General features: G+C 42.2%; 1 protein-coding gene across 1 annotated transcript; it reads left to right on the top strand.

Annotated features, from left to right (window-relative positions):
• The first annotated feature begins 288 nt into the window (after nt 1-288).
• Nucleotides 289-21,314, top strand: plcd3a (phospholipase C, delta 3a). The gene is made up of 15 exons (XM_084372365.1): nt 289-517; nt 10,098-10,262; nt 13,770-13,998; nt 15,440-15,569; nt 16,055-16,280; nt 16,857-17,058; nt 17,334-17,478; nt 17,772-17,924; nt 18,016-18,168; nt 18,258-18,408; nt 18,552-18,668; nt 18,898-19,076; nt 19,299-19,434; nt 19,691-19,840; nt 19,928-21,314. The coding sequence occupies exons 1-15, from the start codon at nt 427-429 to the stop codon at nt 20,068-20,070; spliced, it is 2,370 nt and encodes a 789-aa protein (XP_084228491.1). The 5' UTR covers nt 289-426; the 3' UTR covers nt 20,071-21,314.
• Nucleotides 21,315-22,911: the final 1,597 nt, after the last annotated feature.

Below are 22,911 nucleotides of genomic sequence, written 5' to 3'. Positions count from 1 at the left end.
AAAAAAACATTAAAGCTTTATTAAAAGGAAGCATGACATAATCCAATAATAATTTTGTATATATCAAAGATCATTATGTGCTCACAGAGCTTTAAAAAGTTTCAAGGACCATCCCTGGTTCATGTTGCTCCGTGTTGCTTGGGGCAGGAGGAGGAGGTGGAGGTGCGTAAAGTGCGCGCCTTGTTTGGAGTCATATTACGCACAGGCATGGAGAGAGGAGGGGAGCGCAGCGCCGGGGAGGGACTCGTCTACATGTGGGAAAGGAATAACTGTTGCGCTCGGCTCTCTCTCTCTCTCGCTCTCTCTCTGCTCGAGGGGGATTTCTGGGGCAGCACGAAATCTGCAAGACACCTGCACCCCCAGACTTTAGCATTACCCAGAGTCCAGAGCGTTTAGCCTGCAGTCATTGTCGCTGCAGTTGTGATCATGTTAGGAAGCGGGAAGTCAGCGGCCACCGGTCCCACCGAGGAGTGGAGGAAAGTGGCAGAGAAGGCGATGGAGCCCGGCAGGAGACTCGGTGAGGAAACTATCCAAACTTTTCACATCAGCGTGAGGACTGAGATATGTGTCTGTGTCGCTTCATCGTGGGGAAATCACGAGTGGTCACTTGTTTTTCTCTATGAACGTGTCAGAGTCATTCCTGACGTGTTTCTGCAGGAGGTGTGCTGATATCTTTTGTTGCAGAAGTGATAAAGAGGCTCAATCATGACTTTTAAAAACATATGTTGTGTTGTCAACACCCTGACTATCATATTTATTTATGCAGCAGGAATGTGATGTTTGTATCCTTCTAAAAAAAGATGAGAGGATTAGTTACATTCGTCCTGATTACTGACTGACTTACCGGTGAACAGTGCTGGGGAAAGTACTTGAGTAAAAGTAAACATATCATGTAATATTACTAATATTATTAAAAGAGTACTTTAAGTTTCAAAAGTAATTTTCTGGCAATAAATGTACTCGAGTATAAACAATGAAATTATTTTGTAAACATGTATGTTCAGTATAAACTGTCTACAAAGCTTCGATATCCAGTTAAATAAATACATTTAAAACTGGGGCACTTACTGTGGAGTCTGTGACGTAACCAGTGATTGAATGTAATTAAGTACATTTACTCAGGTACTGTACCTAAGTACAATTTCGAGGTACTTGAGCATTTCCATTTTTCTGCTACTTTATACCTGCACTCCACTACTTTTTACTATTTTTACTTCACTGCATTTATTCATTGCATTCGTTACATTGCAGATTACTTGCTGCATCAGCAAAATGTTGAATATTGTAGATCATAGTGTACAAAATATATGTAAATACACGTTTAATTATGTTGTACTTGTACTTCTGAGACTAAAGTACATTTAAATCACTGCTAGTGAATGAACTTTAAGCATTATATTTGGGTAAAGTAATATTTTAATAGGATTACTTTCACTACAGTATGACTTTTGAGTACTTTGTACAACACTGCTAGTAAGTGAAGTTGTCATTAACAAATGTCGTGGTGTAAATGTAGAATATTCTCCTCAACATGCAGTCGAGTGGACGTGTGAAGTAGCAGAAACTGTAAAAGTACTTAAGTACAAGTTACTTCAAGTCAATAAACTCAATCACTGGTAGTTAATGAACATCCAGCACAATATTTGGTCTGGCTGGTTATGTGCTTGTGTCCTGGTTCTTGTCATTTAATTAGAGAAAACAGAGTAAGACAGCTTTTATTGAGAATGACAGAGTTAATGACAGCTCACTGACACATCAAACACAGCTGTAATGGACTGCGTGTGTGTGTGTGTGTGTGTGTGTGTGTGTGTGTGTGTGTGTGTGTGTGTGTGTGTGTCAGTGTCAGTGTGTGTGGGTGTGTGGGTGTTAGCTGAAGAGATCATGTGTTTATGAAGAGCTGAACTGCTCACGATAACCCACTGCTGTGATTCAGGCTCCTCACCACGTCCATCCCGGCCCACTCCCTCTCAGCCCGACACTCCACACGCCCTCTGAGTTAGTTCACTGTCACACCTCGCCCCAAAATAGACACCTGCTGAGCAGCGACAGAGCACCTGTCAGCATCCCTGAAAAGACACCACCATTCATGCTGCGCGACCTATTTATGCCACGCAAATGTAAAATATGCTCGCAGCCAATGATCTGCTGTGAAATTCACTGATTTGTTCATTATATGTGGCAGCTTTAAGTCAAGTCAGGTCAGCAGCATGACAGCTGGAGTCGAAAAGGACCCTTTGATACTTTAGTTAGTAGTTTCTTTGCAGTTTTCACGCTGCATCAGAACCATTAGTGAATTTTATCGGCAATCAGATTTTTAAATGATTCAGATAATCAGAGAAATGCTAAATATCAGATCCAATAACTGGCCAGGCCGATAATCTGCACAGAAGTCTTTTTTTTTTACTTCAGGGCTCCAGGGTGTCACTATTTTAGTCACACATGCATCCAAAAATCTGTCATGTGAGACTAAACATTTTCATTGGCAGATTCATTTTTAAACAATTGAAGTTATCGCAATATCTTGTTACGCGTGCCGTGATTTAAATGAAGCGTAACATGTATTTGCTTCTTTATTTCTGTTAACAATTATTAACATAATGTGTTAAGAAATTAAATGAAAACTTATTATTGGCTGCGACTAAATTATGTGCTGGTGCTCTGAACGAACCTACGAAAACGTTAGGCACACCGGTGCGACAAGTGTGAGAAGTTAGCCTGGAGCCTTGTACTTACTACTACTTCTGATACTTGAGTGCATTTAATATCAGATACTTTAAGACTTTTACTCAGCTACTTTTCCTGTCAGGGACTTTTACCAAGGATATCTTTGCTTTTAATCAAGTTTTGGCCTTTTTGCCCCTAAATTATGTGCTGGTGCACCTAAATGATAAAGTTAGGCGTACCAGTGCGCCCAGAGGGAAAAGTTAATCTGGATCCTTCTACTTGTATTTTTGATAATTAAGTTCAAATTACTTTTGATGCATTTACTTTCAGATAGATTCCACTTTCACCAAAGTAATATTTCAACACAATATCGTCAGTGTTATTCAGGCATGACGTTTGGGTAGTTTTTGCAACACTCCTTCTAACAATGTAGGAGGAGGAGTTTATTTTGGCATTCGGTCAAATAAAATCCTCCTGCAAACATTTAATTCTCGAACACTGAACTCATGTTTTGTCATGTTTTTGGAGCAGTGAGTGAGTGTTCAGGGATCTTTGACACTATGTCGAAACTCTGACACTATGCGGACACTTGTTGAAGCATTACTGATGTTTGAGTTGTGAAACCGTATCTCTGTGCCTGAAAATGTTAGACGCAACTAATGCTATATTTGAGTGTTCCGCTAATACCGACTAATGAGCCAGTTAGGTCACCCTAGCCCCTCCACCCCGACCCCTCGCCACCATGTGTCGTCATAAATCAGTCAGGTGGCCTTCAACCCGCCGTGTCCTAAATGCTCTTTAATCCTGACTCGCATCAAAGGCCAGACAGCACATAGTTCTGTCATTTCCAGCGAGTTGAGAGCGTCATGTGGTGTCGCTAGGACGGCTTGTTTGCTCGATCACTGTAAGCCCTTTCCTGCAGATAAGGCCTGTGAGCCCGAGATTTGTTTGTTTTGAGATAATCTATGTTTGAATCAGACAGGTGCACATATGGATAAATATATTCACCTCCACACTCGTTCCCAGAGGGGCTTGGTTAGTGGGTTTGATTTCAGAGAGACTCCGAGCTTGTCGTCGGTGTTGTTAACTCTAGAGCTCTGTGACGCTGAGAGACAGCGATTAGCTTTGAGTGAGACCAAACAGATTTTCCTGCGTACGCTCAGCGCTTACACAAACAAAGTCCGTGGTTCGACTTTATGGGTTTCGACTAGAGGTATGAGTTCACAGGTTGCACCTATGGGGGTGTATTTGCTGTGCAGACAGTCAGCATCAGCTGTCTTGGTGAAGAATACCTTGAGAATGAATGGATGGATTTTTTTGGGTGTTTTGTCATGAATACAACTATATTCAGACAACACTGAGCTCACAACACAGCTCCCTCGTCTCTCTCAGTCGATACAAGCCCGAGGATGAGTTATTGAAGTGGTTTAATGCTGCAGCAGAGCAACAGTAGCTAACGTTAGTTTAGAAATGGAGTCCGCTAACATAAACTAACGCCCGGCTTCAAGCACGACACAGAAGTCCCACAGATTTCCCGTAAAGCTGTTTATAAACAAAGGTGTGAGGTGATGTGATGTTTGAGAACTTTATCCAGTGATGCATTACTTGTTGGGATTTCAGAGACCGCACGGTAAATACAATCCATTTTCACCTGCTGATCGGTGTAAACATAACGTACCGGGTGCTTTCCATCACTTCACAAAGTGCTCGTCTGAAAAATAGCTCGCACCGAGAAATGTTCACTAACAAATGAGAAACGCTTTGCTCTCAGTCAGCACCTGCAGCTGAAAGTGGCTGCAGTAGACGGACTGATGGCCGGCTGATGATTTTATGTTACATAATATGATTGTGAGTTACAGAACAGCGCCGCTTGCTAAAGACGTTACTTTGCTGAAAGTGGCATATAATCAATACCATTTAAAAATGTGCTTTCACCTGAGCCCCCATCACGATTCAACATAAAGTGACACCGCTGGTCATCATTATCAAACATGCAGCCTGTGCAGGAGCTTGTGGCGAAGAGAAGGGTCACCACTCAAATACCCTGTTTCCAAAGGAGCTCATCTCATTTGCGTCTCCCTTTTTACATATACTTAATTACAAACAGTACAAAGACTATATATTAAGTGTTTAACCTCATCAGCTTCACTGGTTTTTTGTAAATATTGTAAATCTGATCATGTTTCCAGCAAGTTGGGGGTCAACAAAAGCAAATGATTGCACTCAGGGTTTTATTTGTCTACACATTTAGGTTTAACGTGGTCTGAATAAAAGAAAACATTAAGCTTTTGCAGTTATTATTAATATAATTTTAAAAATACTGCAGTGGATCTGTGGGATCCAAAGCACAGAGGATCACAGGCAAGGTCAGATCAGATTTATGGACCTTCATGACTGCATTCATGAATCATTGACAAAACATTTGGCGTGTGATTATAACTCTGTCGTCTGCTTCATGCTTTTTTAGACGTTAACAACTTTAACACACCAAAATTAAACTACCGTTCCAATTTTTGATCATCTTTGCACCAGAATATGTGAATCGTCACACAGGACCGGCTCTGTTTGTCTCCTGAATATCTTTAAAACCTGTCGACCTCGGTAGCCGCAGTAGGATTCCCAAATGATCTTTGGCCTCCAGATAACAGAGCTCGTATCTCTGTTCGTCGTGCATACTGTGCATGTTAGGATCACATACATCACTCCCACACTGTGTTCACAGACTCCTCACCGTGTGGTCATCTCGTGTTTATTAATGAGGCGATGACTGATGTACCCCTCGTTATGAAAGACAAAGAGAATATGAGAATAGACTGCTGTGTGTTTTCAGCTCAATACAAAGAGGATGCTTTGCTTTCATGTTCGACTGTGTGCCGTCCAAAAAGAAACCATCGGCAGTAATTCTGCATTTCAAAATACCAATCATCAGTCTTTCCTTAGCTCATCTTTTAATTTTCATTAAAGACTGGACCTTGCATGACGAGATGCCTGACCCGTCTTGCGGGGACAGAATTGAGAAAATTGAATTGACCCTCCACCCATATCACATCGGCAACACCCCGACTCGTCTATCTTTGTGCGAGTGTACAATCCTGGCTAGCCGACGCTCGAGACAGTTGTTATGCTGAGAGAAACGTGAACCGGGTCCCAGGAGGAGCTGGTATGTGGGCCTGAGTGAAGACGACTCATGCAGACACAATCTATTACTGACCAGCTGATGTGGTTGTTTTCCTTCAGCTCCTCCTTCAAGTTTAGGAGGCCCCCCCGCTGCTCACAGCGCCTATACACCCTGCGGGAAAATATTCCATATGGGATTCATTTGTATGTTTATTGTCATCTCGCTGCTGATCCAGCAGTTGTTTATACAAGAGGCAGCTATTTAACAGTTTTACAGATTTTTAGAGATGCACTTTCACCGCTCTGGTCCATAGTGACATATCCCAACAACTATTGGATGGATTACCATGAAATTGTATCCAAACGTTCATGGTCCCTTGATGAAGAATCCTTGAAATGTTGACGACTACCTGACTTTTCGTTCAGCTCCAAATTCAACAGCAATGAATCCGAACGACCTTTGACTCCTCTGTCTCAACAAGCATTTGATGGATTGTCATTAAAGGGTAACTCTTTGTTCTCAGGTCTTGGGGACGACTACTACAAATGTGAACAGAGTAGTATGAAGTCTTTTGTGGCGCCAGAGGAAGCTGCTTGTAATCTGATGAATTTCCTTAAAGGATGTCATTCAGTTGCATTGTGGGTAATGTGCTCTGAAAACATTGTTGTGAACCGTTAAAAAACAAATGATTAAAATCGTTACAGCAGATCCAGAGATATCACCTTTTTTTTCATTACCCACAATGCAACTTAGCTGCTGAGTGACATAATATTAGCACGCTGTTGTGCTAATCTAACATGGTAAACATGATAAACTGTTGCCATCTTGAGTGTGTTAGCATGGTGATGTTAGCATTTAGCTCAAAACACCACTGTATAAAGACACGGTTAGCGTTGAGGCTAACGTTTTATCTTAATTTGGCAAATACCTGCACAACTAATGACAATCCAGTCAACCTCAGCTGTGTTTAGTGCTAATGTTAGCACGCTGTTGTGCTAATCTAAGATGGAAAACATTGGTAAACATTATACCGTTGCCATCGTGAGCTCAAATCACTGCGTAGCTTTGCAAAGATTGTATACTCTTCTTGTTGTTTCGTACTTTCTTTCCTCTCCAACATCGCTGCATTTCTAGGTTACACTCCTGTGCAGTGTTGACATTCTTGCTTTAGATCACATCACCATGGTTGCTAGCCTAGCATGCAGGGCTGTGACCATGTAAATGTCAACCAGATTTTCAGCAGGAGGCCATGACAACAAAACACGATTCAGCGCTCCAGCTTGAAGAATCATGCCCATCCCTCGATATATAAAACCCTCATGAATAGGCTTTCAGGAGTGTGTAGTGTTGGCTGCACCACAGTTGCAGACTTGTGCGCACTTGTCCGGTTGTGGTTAGATATTAAAAACCAGGCAGGTAGGGAAGCGACGTTGCTCAAGCTGGAGAAGCAGTAATAAAAGGTGAAGCGGTGGGTTGAGACAGAGGCAGTTAATGGCTGTTTGGGCAGCTTATCGTGGTCAATGACCTGCACTTAATCAGGTCCATGTGCTCTGCTTGTGGGAATGCCTTGCATGTGGTAACAGCTTGGACTAACAGGCTTGTTGTGTATGGAGGGTTGGTAGGGGGATTTCTTTGTGTTTGACCATGATGGGGAGGAATCCACGGCTCCAGTTTGCTTCGAGTCAGGAGAGAGGAGGGGGGGGGGAGCAGTTTCTGTTGTGCTGTAGCTTGGGGGGCCCTTTGAGGAACTTCAGCCATTTGGCACCGACAGTATGACGATTTAAAGCAAAGAGAAAAGAGAGAATGCCAACTGGGTCGGGACAAATCTTCAGGGGTGAGCAGAAGAGGCTAAGCCATGAAGAATAATGTGACAAGAGAGAGAGTTTGTTTAGACTTCTCCCTTGAACAGCCCTGGAAGAGAAACGAGCTCTGTGAGAGATCCCATTCATCCACCAACAGAAGCAATGAGGCGCAGCTGAACGTCCTTCACTTCACTGTAAAGCTGTGGCTGCATTATTTTGTCATAAAGAAGTTATTTCTGTCACCAGATTCTTAACTAAACCTGTGATTTGTTTTGCGTTGCACATTTTTTTTAACACCTATTTTGCTAAATACATATTTGCATCATGCAGCTCCTTCAAACCAGTTTTGACCCCGAACGTCTCATTATTTTTACATCACTTATCTGAAAACATTCATCTCTTGTTTCTGGGGGGAAATTTGGCCTTTACATGTCGTCCTCACTCACTGTTTCCACAGATTTCTTGGCACCTCTATACTGTTAAAAAACAAAGTCAGATGTCTGGCAGCAAAAGTTGCCAAGCAGTTCCCCTGAAATTACAGTGAAATGCTACGTAACTCAACAATGAATGACTGTGAAATTCCCTGTATACATTATTTGTAACTTTACGCCCAAATGTTTTAGATTTTCATCGCGTAAAAACAAGTCTGCAATCTGAAGGTTGTTTTTTTAAGTAAAAAAAGAAGAAAATGTATTTAAATTATTGGTCAAATATTCTTAAAACTTTAAAATAAAAACTGAAATTGCATTAAAACATACTGGAATCCCTTTAACCTCACATTTTGTTAGGAATCAGATGTTTTTATGGCATCACAGATCACATCTTATTTTATTGAAACAATCAATCTTAAATCAGTTAATCATAAAAGTCTTCCTGCACATATAAAATGTAGTATATATTGTGTATTCACAAGATCACGCTGTTACAGCGCTGTATATTAGAGTATGCTGTATCAAATAATGTCAAGGCTGCCCCCACAAAAACAAACTGACCGATATATTTTAGTAAATTTGGTGAGTAAATCTTACATCATTTTACATTTGACTCATGCAAAAATGTCCACGTCAGAGTTTTGGATCGCAGCCTGAGTCCTCTGAGTCTGAACTTTTGGAGCGAGAGCGAGGAAACCACTGTTTAAACTCTCTCCTTTTAACTTCAGTCCAAAATCAGCCTGCGCTTTAAACTAGAGCTACAACTAACACTTTTGTATTGTATCTGTATTTTTCCATAAAATACAAATTTCATCTTCAAAATGCCAAAATCTAACAAACAAGTTGTACTTCAGCTCCAGTAAAAGCATTATTTTGTGTGCCAACATTTAGATATACAATAAATCCCAAAACCAAACCAGTGACTTGTTTTCTTCTGTGTTTCAGTGATATTACATAACCGGACTTTACCTGAAGTCGACTTAAAGCTTTATTGTGTGTTCACATTGTCTATAGATCCCACAGGCCTCCTCTCTTTCATCTTTCATTGTCTCCTTAAACACTCCCAGATCCTTTCAGTGCTCAGAACAAATAGTAAATCTGTTCCCTGGCTCTGCATTTGTTTTAGCTTCTTGATTATATTTCCACAGCCGGGCAGAACGCTCTGAAACTTTCCATACTGTAACTGCTTCTCTGCCGTCCGTTGGCCTGCTGCTGCCCCCAGAGAGGAATAAATCTATAAATTATCACGGCCGATTCATTTTCTCTGCATTCGATTTCTCGCAGATTTATTCTGACTTTAAGTATGTTGTTAATTCTTAGAGGAAAGTCTAAACTGGAAAAAAACACACAGAGAAACATCTTTTAAAGACATTTTTAAAGACAGCCTTGACACTGACACCTATAACCAGTATCAACTTCTGGGCATTTCGTCCAAAGTTTGTATATAAAACACAAGCTTTGGTTGAAGGTATAAGCAGAGAAGTGTTGACAACAGTCAGTTCATTGACCTCAGTCTGCTTTCAGAGAAACATACCGAAAAAATCTACATTACTTATATAACTTAGGTTACGAATGTACCTACATTATGTGCGGCTTCCTAGAATAAATAAAAATAATAAAACAGATTAAAAGAAACATACTACATTGTGATAAAAACATGTATAACACAGTTAAATGTCATGAAAGAGCGAAATCCATCATCGGATGATACATATGAATAAAAATAGCATCGGTGTTCACATTTTTGGGTGTGATCAAGACATTTCTTGGCATTACACTTGAACAAATGATATGATGGGGATGATTACACATACTTGTTTGCCTGACTTCCTCCTTTGATGTCGTTATTATCTAGTGTGGCCACTAGAGGTCGCTGTCCAGCAACAAACGTAAATATGGTTCATAATTATCTGCTTTAACATTCGACCTCTATCGTTGTTTTTCTGATGTGGACAGCCTGGTTTCTAAACCATATATGAATATGTGTATCTGACGTGGACTTTTTAGGAAAAATGTACTTCAACTTCCTGTTACTCAGTGCCGACCTGCATCACATTTTTCTGTTTGGTGTGTGTGCTACAGGGCTGGACAACGAGGACATACGCACGATGATGCAGGGCTCCAACATGGTGAAAGTTCGCTCGTCGAGGTGGCAGAAGAGCCGAAACATGCGGCTGCTGGAGGACGGACTCACCGTGTGGTGCGAGTCCACCAAGAGCTCCCGCAAAGCCAAAGCCCAGCAGACATGTGAGTACCGCTGAAGCTCGGCTTCATGATCAGGGAGGGCGTGCGTGCGGGCTGGCTTGATCAGACTAATCATCAGGAGGGAGGATTTGAGGAAGCAAAGGACCAGGAGGAGAAGTTTGGGTTTAGGGAAGGAAGTGGAGCTCTGAAAGTGAGAGCTCTGATGAATAGGAAGTGGTCTTCGAAGATGAAAAGGAGGAAACTCAATATCAGATTAGGAAAGCGATTTGCCTGAAGGGAAGCTTATCTACCGGGGAGTCGTGTAGACGCAGACCAGCAGGCCTTCCAGCAGCCCAGCACAGACTGGGATGTGAGTCAGCCAGCTTATTGTTCAGAGTTGTTGAGCTGTTTTATCTTGGCTCTATCTAATGCCCTCCCCTCCACCTCGCCTTATTAAAGGGGTAGCTTATATCCTCGGTGAGTGAGAAGACTCTGCAATCAACTGTACTTTATGTGACAGATTTATTAAACAATTACCTCGACGGGGTGAAGAGTCGATTAAAGTCCAGATCACAGGGTCACAAACTGGTGTGAGCGCTCTAATGGCACCATTTCCCACAATGCACCAGAAGTGGTTTTCCTGTATTTTTTGGCCTCTAGCCCTGTGAGGATGTAACATTTAATCTTAAGGGCGTAGGTTTGTTTTCAGAAGTTGGGCAGGGGGCCAATTCAATCAAAGGTTCTTCAACAACATCAACAAGAAGTATATTTATAGAAATGTGATGTCTTTAACCATTTCCAGCGTGCACAGTGAAGCTTTAAACTAATTGTTTTAGTTTTGTCTTTAGTGCTCTGCCTTTTTCACTGCATTATCTTTGACCCATGGTCAGTTCTAGCACCTTTTTGTGTTATTATCTTTAACAATCATTTTGATAATGATAATAATAATAATAATAAATTTTATTTATAAGCGCCTTTCAAGTCACCCAAGGACACTTTACAAAGTGAAATGCAAACAGTCGATACATGAAGAAGACAATAATGATACAAGGAGAGCAAACCACATCAAAAATAAATAAAAACAAGCTGAATAAACAAACTGACCTTAAAGGACAACACATTTCATACTGTTTTACTTTGTTTATATTTGGCGGACCCTGCCACTTTTCTAGCTTCAAACAGTGTTAAAAAAAAAGTTATCTGCTAGTTAGACAGAAGTAATTGAATCGTTTTGTAGCTTGGCTGGACTGACCCTGGTGACCTGAGTGAAGTTTCCTCTGAGGGGAAAAATACATCTGGTGATACTATGTTTATTCAAAGAGGCCAAGAGTGGGAGTCGGCAGCGACCTCTGTAACAGAGACGATGCGAAACAACCAAAAAACACGTGAGATTAATGTTTTCTTTCGATCACAGCAGATAACAGGAAACTGAGCCAAAAACCCGGCAGGTGAAGTTTGAAGACTAGCAACCACGACTCTGGACAGGCCTGCAGAAGTATTTAAGTATTTAAAGCATGGGTGAAATAATTAAACTGTAACGGTTCTTCTCAGAGAGGAACTAAAGCAGAATTTTACTTCAGAACTGGACCGTGTCCATGACGCACACATTGATTTAAACTGTCCCGTGTTAACTGTACTGGGACGCTGTGTCCAAACGCGTGGTGATGTCTTTGAAGAAGTTATTCAGAAAAATCAATTTGCAGATGTCAGCATGTAGGACACTCTCGTTACAGCTCCCATTTGCAGCGTCTCAGAGTTACACTGGTGGCCTCAAAAAAAAACAAAAAAAAAACAGGAAAGAGTCAGTAAAACAGGGACTTTACATCTTGTTGTACATCTTGTGTTGATCATAAAAACAATATCTGGCTGAGAAGATTACAAAATGAGCTCTTCAAACTTCAGCAGAGTTGTTTCATCTGCCTCACTTTCCATATTGAAACAGAAATCATGTTTAAACAAAAGCAATTACTCGAGATTAGACTTTGTTATTTCCTTGCAATGATTTATTAACTGCAGGGGAGTTAGAGTAGAGGTGGAGCAGTGTCAGCTGACATGCACAAGACCAATCTGTGTCACACTCCTTTATTTTCACCCTCATTGCTTGACCTTTGTCTCTCCCTCCTCTTCTCTGTTTGTGCTCTCCGTCCTGATGTTGGTATGCAGTTTAATGCTAACCCCTGCTGGCCTTTCAGCGTGGATGGATGGGTGGGTGGGCAGGTTTGTGGGTCAGTGAGTGGTGGTGGTGATGAAGGCCGTCTCGATTGTGCTGCAGTGGCGCCAGAAATAGACTGGGAGTGGAGTCGCAGCTTGTAACACTCCTTACGACGATGACAACAAGCAGTGTGAGAGCAGATACTGATAATGCCACAGCGGCAGCCTACTGAGGAGCATGTCTGTGTGCGTTTAAGTGTGTGTTTGTGCGAATCCAAGATTGAGGCTTGGCTTGGTTCCTCTTTTCCGAGCTCCAGGCGCTTCTCCAGGTCCAGTGTGATCTGACGCCTGCAGCTCAGCGCTCTGTCTTCTGCCTCAAAAGCACTTAGCATTGAATACAACACGTATCACTTCTGCGGTGCCTCTCTACACACACACACACACACACACACACACACACACACACACACACACACACACTTGCATGTCACTTTTGCCATGTCTCTGGGATAAACCACAAAGAAGGAATGTGGAGTAATTTCGAAGAGGTGGATGGCAGAGGCTTTATGACCTCCAGTAAGAGAATGAGGCTATTGTCACTGTCAGACACTGCTTATTACCCAACTGAGTGATGGCCACACTGAAGGCGTCCCGGAGCAGAAATAGACGAGCTCCTGTGCTGAATAAAGTTGTTGTGTTAGGGGGCGGCTAGTAGCCGGAGCGTTGTTTGTGTGTGGCTGTCCTCTCCGGGTGTTGAAATGCAAACACGAGATAAACAGATCACATAAGATTACTCTATTAGAGGTCGGCCGAGGAATGTTTTCTTTAAGTGGTCGTCGTATGATTCTAGCTTATCTTATTCGTGTTATAAAATATATATTTCAAATTTCATGTCAGGTTTCATGTCTGTCAGGACGAGCGTTTGTTCAACAAGAAAACCCTTTTTTTTTCATTTTCATTCCTTGTTACTGATAATGATAATAATCATAATACGAGTTGTTGAAACTCTTCTTTGGTTTATGCATTAAACAACATGCTACACTAGAGATATTTCCATTAGCCTCAGCTGTACTTTGTCTTTAGCATGCTAACATGTTCACTTCACACGGCAAACTTGCTTAACAGCGACATGTTAGCGTTATTTAGAGCTATTAGCATGCTAATGTTAGGATTTAACAGCCTCACAGAGCTGCTAGCATGGCTGTGGACTGTTTCTTCTTGATTTTACTACATATCCCATAAATCAACCCTCAACCATTATAACACGCAGCCACCACGTTGAGACAGAAGCCAGTATAAAACACATTAGACTGTTACGTTTGACCTTTAGCCTCCATGTGTTGTGATCTCCTGCTAAAACTGTGTTTACTCAACAACACAACAACATTTTTAGTCTGAACTCTTCTTCTCTCCTCCCAGTCGCAGTGACAGAAGTGGAATGCGTGCGTGAAGGCTGCCAGTCGGAGGCTCTGAGGCGTCTGTCCGGGTCGGTGAAAGAGAACCAGTGCTTCACGGTCGTCTTCAGAGGAGCCAGGAAGAGCCTGGACCTGCTGTGCCCCTGTGAGGTGGAGGCTCAGCGCTGGGTGAGGGGCCTCCGGGCTCTGAAGGACTACGTGGCCAACATGACTCAGAAGGAGAAACTGGACCAATATCCTGCCCAATTTCCAAGATGCTAAATTAAATATAGTGAGGCTGAGGCAGCACTGCTGTCACATGTGCCATCACATGTTCATAGCATAGCTAAGGTGAGAAGTAATGACAAGATAAAAAGCTCTGTCTAAATATAGTCCAACTATCACTGTTAATTACAGTCTGTTATAGCCAGAGGCTGAGTGTAGTCATCAGGTAGTGTTCTCTGTTTATATATTTTTAGTTTAGCCAAAATATAATCATCACTGTAATTATCTTGTTTATTTTTTTATCTACTGTGTCTTATCATGTGTCATTGTGTAGGCTTTCAGTAGCCTAGGTGATGTTCGTCTTAAAGGCTGTGCTGTGTATGTGTGGGCTTCCTGTGTTACAGGCAGGTGACAGCAAACTAAAATAAGTCTTGTTGCTATCGACACAGATACAGGCAGATACATTACATTTATTTGTGCAGATGCTTTTTTTTGCCCCCAAGGGGTCAGAAGCCTCCAGTTAATGCGTTCTACCTGCATGGAAACAAGAGCCGGATCAAAAAATCGCCTCCGAGCAAACACAGGAGTATTTTCATCAGTGTTTCCCAAAGCCTGAGATGACGTCCACAAATATCTTGTTCCTAAATAATAGAAACACCACTATTATGCAACACAGTTCACCAGCACTACAAACTACATCCTCCAAAATGATCCTAAGAGTGAATCAACAGCTGTCTGAAACAGTTTTAGACTCATTGCTGGACTTTTGTATGAGGCTGCATTAGTTTTAAGACAGGTGGACCTTATAAACTGGCAACTGAGTGTATGTGCGTAAATATTTGCTAGACTAAAACTCAGACCACGTTGTCTTATAAATAATAATAATCATAATTATAGTACTGTTATTTTACCATAAATATCTTTTACAAGAAAGACTTGGCCAAGGTAGCAACTGTAAAAAAAAAAAAAAAAACATCTATCTAAATGCAACATACTGTAAGCAACACGATATACAAAAACACAAAAGTCCATCTGTTCCTGGAAAGAAAAACAACCACATGCCTCCTTCAACACATTCTTCACAGCGAGAGGTTGAATCTCGAGGGGCCCCGAACAAGGACTGTGAATTTTTTACATTAAAGTCACAGTAGGAGAGGATCACCTCACAACTACTATGAAGAGGAGAAATTATTACAGCAGCCAGTAACTCTCTGCGTCTTTGTGGGCAAGTGATCAACAACAACCCCCTCGAGTAGGCAGGCAAGGACAGGGAAAATAAAGAAACCTTGTGTGGCTCCACAGAAAACAGGACCCCCTGCCAGGGTGCACAACAGGTGCCAAGTGAAGTGGTTCACAAACAGAATGGAGCTCAGACTCTGTCCTGGATGAAGGTATCCACATGATGCAGTCGAGTGTAAGATGTATGCTTTTAGATTTGAGTTTGTTTTTTTTGCCCTTAACCCTGCAAACTTGGATCCGAGGCTACCTGAGGAGAGCTGATCAGAACCAGGACGGCAAGATGAGCTACGACGAGGTCAAGCGGCTGCTGCAGATGATCAATATCGACCTGAGCGAGCAGTACGCCCGCTCTCTATTCAAGGTCAGGGTCGTCTTTATGTGAGTTTTGAAGCACCTGTGGAAAACTGAGCACGGTCAGTAGATATTTGTATGGGCTCAGTGTGCTGCGCAGTCGAGAGTCTGTGTTCAATTACCAAGCCAGCGGCAAGCCAACCACTCAGCTCCACAACATCTTTATCCCCTCCCACAACAAATCAAGAGCCAGTTATTTCTTTATTGTGGGGGATTACTGCCTGCTTTGTCCCTCAGCTCTCTATTACAGCTGAATTGTTGGTTTTATGCTCCTTCCTGATGCAATTTCCAATCCTGACCCTCCTCAGAGAAGCATATTTTTAATGTAAGTTTGCACAGCTGGGCTGAATTATTATGAAGATGCTTCCCCTGCAGGTGATACGAAGCACACCCGAAATAAAAGCATGCTTTTGTTTTGATATGTGTCTATATTTCTCAGCGTGCGCTTGATTATTTGTGTTTTTTAACCCATCCCGATCCCCCCGTGTGTCTCAGAGGTGTGACCGCTCCGGCGATGGTCGACTGGATCACATAGAGATCGAGGAGTTCTGCAGGGAGCTGCTGCGGCGGCCCGAGCTGGATGCCGTGTTCAGACACTATTCCAGTAATGGTTGTGTGCTCGCCACCGCAGAGCTGCGAGACTTCCTGGGAGACCAAGGAGAGGACGCCTCGCTGAATCACGCTCAGAGCCTCATACTCACTTATGAGCTCAATGACTGGGGTAGGTCCTGAAGGCACTCATTTAAGGCTTTAAAGGAAGAACCCACAACATTTTCATGTAGACACTGTGAGTGTCCCTTTTTAAGCTGCATCCAGACTGACAAAATAGTGATTTACCACTGAAGCCCGATTGGCTTTTGCGGACTATATGTAAACTGCTACAAAATGTTACATAAAGTCCATTTAATGAAGATAAGATGATAAAAATAAGCATGGTTTCCTCAAATCCAATCGTGTACATATAAGTAAATATCTGTAAAACATTATTAAGTTTCCAAAATACATGAGTGAATAGGGAGCAATGATTTCAACACTATTTGTCTGCCAAGTGAAGCGTTAACATCGCAACAAAGCTTAAAATTAATGATGTCAACATAATTAATAAAAGAAGTGAAGATTTCCTTTTCCCCCAGACTGTTTAGCTTCGAAGGAGGCTGTGATTTAGCGGATCCGTCTCTTGTCCCAGCTGGTCTTCTTTTCTCAGTGCCTAATATATTAATTAAACTCTCACCAGCTTTGCTGATAAACCCACTCAAAGACGACTGCCTCAGTGAAAACACTTTGCCATTTATTGCAGCTCAGAAGAACCTGTTCATGACCCAGAACGGGTTCACCATGTACATGCTGTCCCGGGAGAACGACGTGGTGAACCCTGACCACGGCAGAGTCTACCAGGACATGAGCCGCCCTCTGTCTCACTACTTCATCTCCTCGTCGCACAACACTTACCTGACCAAGGACCAAGTTACCAGTGCCAGCAGCACCGAGCCGTACATCAGGTATTCAGACAGAAGTTAAGATGTTTCTTAATTTGTATGATCGTCCTGTGGTGTAAGACTAAAGGGACAGTTCACCCCAAAATCAAAAATAAATATTTCTCCTCTTACCTGTATTGTTATTCATTCATCTAGATTGTTTTCGGCTGTAGCGATGTCTGCCTTCTCTCAAATATGATGGAAAAACAGTCAAATTTGGAGATTAGCTTATGTTGTACAGATTTCAGGTACAGAAAATGGAAAGTACTGACCCTTTAAGTACGTGTCTTCACTGACAGGGCTCTGATTCAGGGCTGTCGCTGTGTGGAGCTGGACTGCTGGGATGGAGATAAAGGTGAACCTGTCATCTACCACGGCCACACTCTCACCTCCAAGGTGCCTTTCAAGGAGGTCATTGAAACCATCGGCCAGTACGCCTTCAAGGTAAAAAGGGAACTTGATTCGATGGCGATGGTGTAAATCCTCAGCTATGATAGTATGCCTGCTGCTCCTCGTTACTGCTAATGGAATAATTGAGTAGTCGTCAGTAAACAAATCCAGATTCCTGACTTTCACGGCCTGATGCACATCTTGCATACTTGGCTCAGAGGCAACCCTGTGGTATTTTGTTTTGGACATACTATAGTATCACTGTGTTAGCTCCTGCGCTGCTATTATGTTATCTAATTGCATTATAATGGCTTGGCGTACACATTTTCCCGTGTGTCTTCCTGCAGGCGTCCCCGTACCCTCTAATCCTGTCCTTGGAGAACCACTGTTCTGTGGAGCAGCAGGCTGTCATGGCCAAACACCTCCGCACCATCCTGGGCAGCAAACTGCTCACCAAGCCCCTCAGTGCCCAGCCGCTAAAGGATCTGCCTTCTCCTGAGGTACAGCACACACAGCTGGTTCCTCTTTTCGAACGCCTCTGGCTGTCTGGTTTTCTAATGAAGTCATTTGTTCCAATGACCTTCGTTGCAGGAGCTAAAGGGGCGTATTCTTGTAAAAGGGAAGAAGCAGACTCCTCACCTGAGCCAGCTGGGCAAGAATGGCAGCTATGCCAGCTTCTCTTCAAGCTCTGATGACGAACTAGCAAACAGCAATAAGAACACGCCCAAGAAGGATCCTGCAAAGGTCAGTTCAGGAGTCGTCGTCTTGAAGCCCAAATTAAAGTGAACTTTTTCGATAATCTACCAATTTTCTCTTACGTTCGTCCTTCCCAGGTCAGTTGTAAACTGAGCCCAGAGCTATCAGACCTGGTGGTGTACTGCAGAAGCGTGCCCTTCCGTGGGTTTGAAAATGTATCTGAAAAACTACCGAGTGAAATGTCCTCCTTCTCTGAAAACGAGGCTCTCAGGCTCATCAAAGACACAGGTACGACAGTGGAAATAATTGTATTCTTGACGTGGCGGAGAGAGAGTCAGAAAGGTTTTGTGACATTGCAGCTGATTCTACAGAAAACAATAATCAGCCTCCAGTGTATCATGGCATGTGCTTTTCTATCTTTTCATTTGCAGGAAAGCTGTTTGTGAGACACAACAGCAGGCAGCTGAGCCGGATCTACCCCTCCGGCCAGCGCCTCCAATCATCCAACTATGATCCTCAGGAAATGTGGAACGGTGGCTGCCAGATGGGTTAGTACTCCAGGCTAGAAGCTAGGATGCTGCTCTGACTGCAGCAAATCAAGGCAATTCATTTGAAAAGCATTATGTGGTCAGTAAGTGCCAAACAAATGTAACACTGACTCTCATTTCTGCAAATTGCTGCTACACCACACCACAGCACAGTGATGTGATTCACTAAATGCTGAAATGTTTTCCATTGGCACGTGCTGCGTTACTGACTCCACTCTGTGCTGCGCAGTGGCTCTGAACTTCCAGACGCCCGGGGAGCAGATGGACCTGAACCAGGGTCGCTTCCTCCCCAACGGTCGCTGTGGATACGTCCTCAAACCGAGCTTCCTGTGCAGCCCCACATCCAACTTCAACCCAGAGATCACGGGAGGAGGGCCCGGTCACGTCCCCACCCAGCTGACCATACGGGTGAGTGGGCAGCTGTTGAATAACCTCCACCGAGGAAGTTGTGTTTTTGTGCCACTGTATTTTTTGGCTGTTTCTGTCTGTACATACATCTATTGCACGTCTGTCCCTCCACTGTTGCTCTTCCAAAGTTTTCTTCCCGTTGATTTGACTTGAGTATGATCTTGATAGATTTTCCCATCAAGCTTTGATGCGAGAATTGACTGATTACATTTCGCTCTTCAGATAATATCTGCACAGCAGCTGCCGAAAATCAACACAGAGAAGGCGAGCTCCATCGTTGACCCACAAGTGTGGGTGGAGATTCACGGGGTGGCTATCGATAACACCAGAAACAAAACCCAACGGATCGACAACAATGGTAATTCTGAGATTTAACAAAGTATTAACAGAAAAAGCTTCGACCCCGGTCGTTAAGTGTATGAATATTTGAAGCAGAGAGATAACACTGTATTTTATTTCAAGCTATTATAGATGGAAAAGAAGCCTTGTTTTGTAATAATGTAAATGCAGAAGGCAGCACAGATACTTGACATCTTTTTGTCCAGCGCCATGATTAGTTTGTTTAAGCTTCAGTGCTGGATGATGTATTTACAGCTCTCGTGCGCCCTCTACAGGCTTCAACCCTCAATGGAACTGCACTCTGAGCTTCCAGATGCAGGTCCCTGATCTGGCCCTGGTGCGGTTTGTAGTGGAGGACCACGATCACACTGCCAAAAACGACTTTGTGGGGCAGTTCACTGTACCTTTCACGAGCCTGCGGACAGGTGATCACAAAGATCTACTCTGCAAATGTTACAGAAGAGTCATCACTGTGTTGTGTTGTTTGTAATGTGTGTAATCTTTCTTCTCAGGGTATCGACACGTTCATTTATTGAAGGCAGATGGTTCCAGCCTGTCCCCCGCCACACTCTTCATCCACGTCAAAGTGTCCCGCAGAGGAGTTCCCATCAAAACTGTGTCCGAGCGTTTGGCCAAGGCCAAAGGCAAAGCATGACGTGCAGCTGAGCAGGACGGAAAGCTGCATTTTCTGACAACAAAGGGGGCTTTGGAAAAGAAGCTCTGAATGTGAGGAGAAGGAGAGAAAAGACTGCTGCTGCCAGCCAGTCTCACAGTTCAGACCTCAAGTGGTCCAATTTACACTGAGCCACTTCCCAACGCAGGAAGAAGGATGTCGTTTATCAGAGATGAAGAAGCGCGCTGCCTCTTAGCAAATGAATTGCCCCGGGCTGGATAATGAATCCATGATGCACTGTGGGAGTATTTGGTCTAGTCTGTGCTGCGTGCTCCGGAAAAAGAGCACTGGGGATTCATGAAACACACCGATATGGGACTTGTTACAAAATTCATTTTTAGTGTTGCTAACGCTCATTTGTAGATTATCTCTTAATATGTCAGATAGAGTGAAGATGTGTTACTTTATCCTTTTATAATTTTTAATTTGATAAGTATTTTAGCATTTTTACACTTAATTATGTGGCTTAAACTTTGATAGTTTGACAAAAAGCTTACTTAACTGAGGCTCTCACAAGTAGGAATCTAAGCATGACTGACTTTAATTAAAACATTAATATATTATTCTACAAATGATTGTTTCAGCGGATGTGATATGATGTTATACAGATGTAATAGTGTTTGAGAGGTCGTCGCTGGTTGTGTTCGAGAAGGTTGAACTACATGAAAGGTTTCTTCAGTTAGTCTTATCTGATACTTTAGATACTTGGCACTTTTAACTTCACTGTGGAGAAAGAGAAAACTATGCAGTATTTCCACAACTTACGAACAAACTTGAAATATAAACAGTATTAACTTACAGACAGATGTTTACTTATGCTCTTAAAAATGTCACTTGTTGTATGTGCCTCAGTAGATAGTCACATGATGTTTTCATTTTGTATTATTATTCTTGTTGCCAATTCTTGTCCTGATGTTTCAGGTGTGGTTAAACACTAATTTGAGCAAACTAATGCAACCACTAATTACTGTAGGCTACAGTGAATCCGGTGATGCTCTTATAAGGAGGTACCCTGAAAATAAATTGGCGCAGTAATGAAAGGTGCTGCACACGGATTACTGTAATTACAGGATGGGTGATCAGGATGGGGTTTTAGGAGCATGCAACAAATGGTGAGTGAAGTATGACTTTGCAGTTTTCAAAGCTTGTAGTCAGTGTTGTATGAATGGCAGTTGATATTATGTGTGCAAGAGAAAATACCTGTTTTCATAAAAGCATTAATAACATGTCGCTGTGTGAGCCCTTTTTTGTTTATGCAGAAGAAAGAGAGACGGACATAAATATGGGGGAATATGTTCACATCACGCTTGGTTTGCATTCAATTCTTGTTTACCTTCTAAACATTTAAACTCCTCTCAAGCTGATAAGCTGCAGGAGATCCAGGGAGCCAGTAAGCTGCATGTGGGCCAAGGCCAAAATCATTCAGGAGGCTGCTACCATTTTATAATAAATAATTTTTAAAAAAGCAGAATGCAGAACACCATTATTCACCATTTTCTTCAGCTATCATGCCTTCAGCAGTGCTATACTGCTGTTTAATTAGAAAATGAATAGAAGGTCTCTGATGTACTTGCATTGGAGCGCACATTGGTCTGTGTGTTCTCAAAGGGATAAACTACTTTCTGTAGTAGTACCTCCATTAATAATGGCTTTATTAGTGGCATTGCTGTTAAAGTACCCAGAAGTCATACTTGAGTAAAGTTGAGATATTGATAGAATAGAATAAATTAATTTAACTAAAGTTATGTAATGAATGTAGTGAGGAAAAAGTACCATTGCCTCCAGAATGTAGTGGAGTGGCAGTATAAAGTAGCAGAAAATGGAAAGTAGAAGTACCTCAAAATTGTACTTAAGTACAGTACTTGAGTAAAGATACTTAGTTACATTCCATCCCTAAATAACTGTCAATAGGTCATTCACTATTGCTTCAAAGGTGCATTGTGTAAGAACTGGCAACCTGTCAAATTCATACTCCAAAAGGGGTCAGCATATCACTAGCTAACTGCTGCTAACTGTAGCTGCTGTTAGCTAGTTAGCACAGTTAACAGTGCAGCTAGCAGTCGTATTAGTTGACTGAGCCTGGACTTGGAGCTCCGAGCACTGTGGGGCGTTTTGTGTTGTCTTCCATCAAACTGTCGCCCCACAAAGTGGCTAGGTGCTAGCTGGTTAGCATGCTAACAATATATATCTCTGCAACACAATACAGCGAAGTTTTTGACTCAATGTCAAACTGTTACTTCTTCATTCTATTGATAATTTTAGATATTTGTACATATTGCACCTGTAAATATCAGTAACAAACCATTAATTTGAGCTCATTTCTGTCGGCTGACATTTATCATTTCTATTTGATAATAATGCAGTTATAAATGTTATAGGTGACGGTAATCCATCAATAATTGTTGACTGCTTTGTCACTTCCTTATAACCAATAATTCTAAGTATAAGTCTTGATAAATGTAGTTTAGTCCAGACTGTCAGCAGCACATTTCAGGAGGACTGGTGATCAGTCAAAGGGATTTTTCTACAACCTGGCAACCCAAAAGATGTCCTTTTTTAACAAAATGTCATGTTTGTTTCTATATTTTTCTGTAATTTACCAAACAATTAACTGATCCTAACAAGTCTTTATATCCAGGTCATAATGCATCTTATTTTAAATGAATTATTCATTTTCAGAGGTATCAATAATCTGGCCCCAGAGACTCTTTCCAGATACATCCAAAGACGAGGCGGTAACAGAGTAATAAGGGGCACAGTGAATGGCAACTGTAAAATATTGTGTTTATTATATTGTGATTTTATGATACTGACCATTGAAAG

Source organism: Pagrus pagrus (assembly GCF_965226575.1).
Source record: "Pagrus pagrus genome assembly, chromosome: 13".
NCBI classification, from domain to species: domain Eukaryota; kingdom Metazoa; phylum Chordata; class Actinopteri; order Spariformes; family Sparidae; genus Pagrus; species Pagrus pagrus.
This window is presented reverse-complemented; position numbering and strand designations above follow the sequence as displayed.

Bases quoted from the DNA above. Each gene is read 5' to 3' on its own strand.
- plcd3a (XM_084372365.1), top strand. From the start codon at position 427: ATGTTAGGAAGCGGGAAGTCAGCGGCCACCGGTCCCACCGAGGAGTGG. The intron at 18,169-18,257 runs GTCAGTTCAGGA...CGTCCTTCCCAG, and splicing joins CCAAGAAGGATCCTGCAAAG to GTCAGTTGTAAACTGAGCCC. The intron at 19,435-19,690 runs GTAATTCTGAGA...CGCCCTCTACAG, and splicing joins CCAACGGATCGACAACAATG to GCTTCAACCCTCAATGGAAC.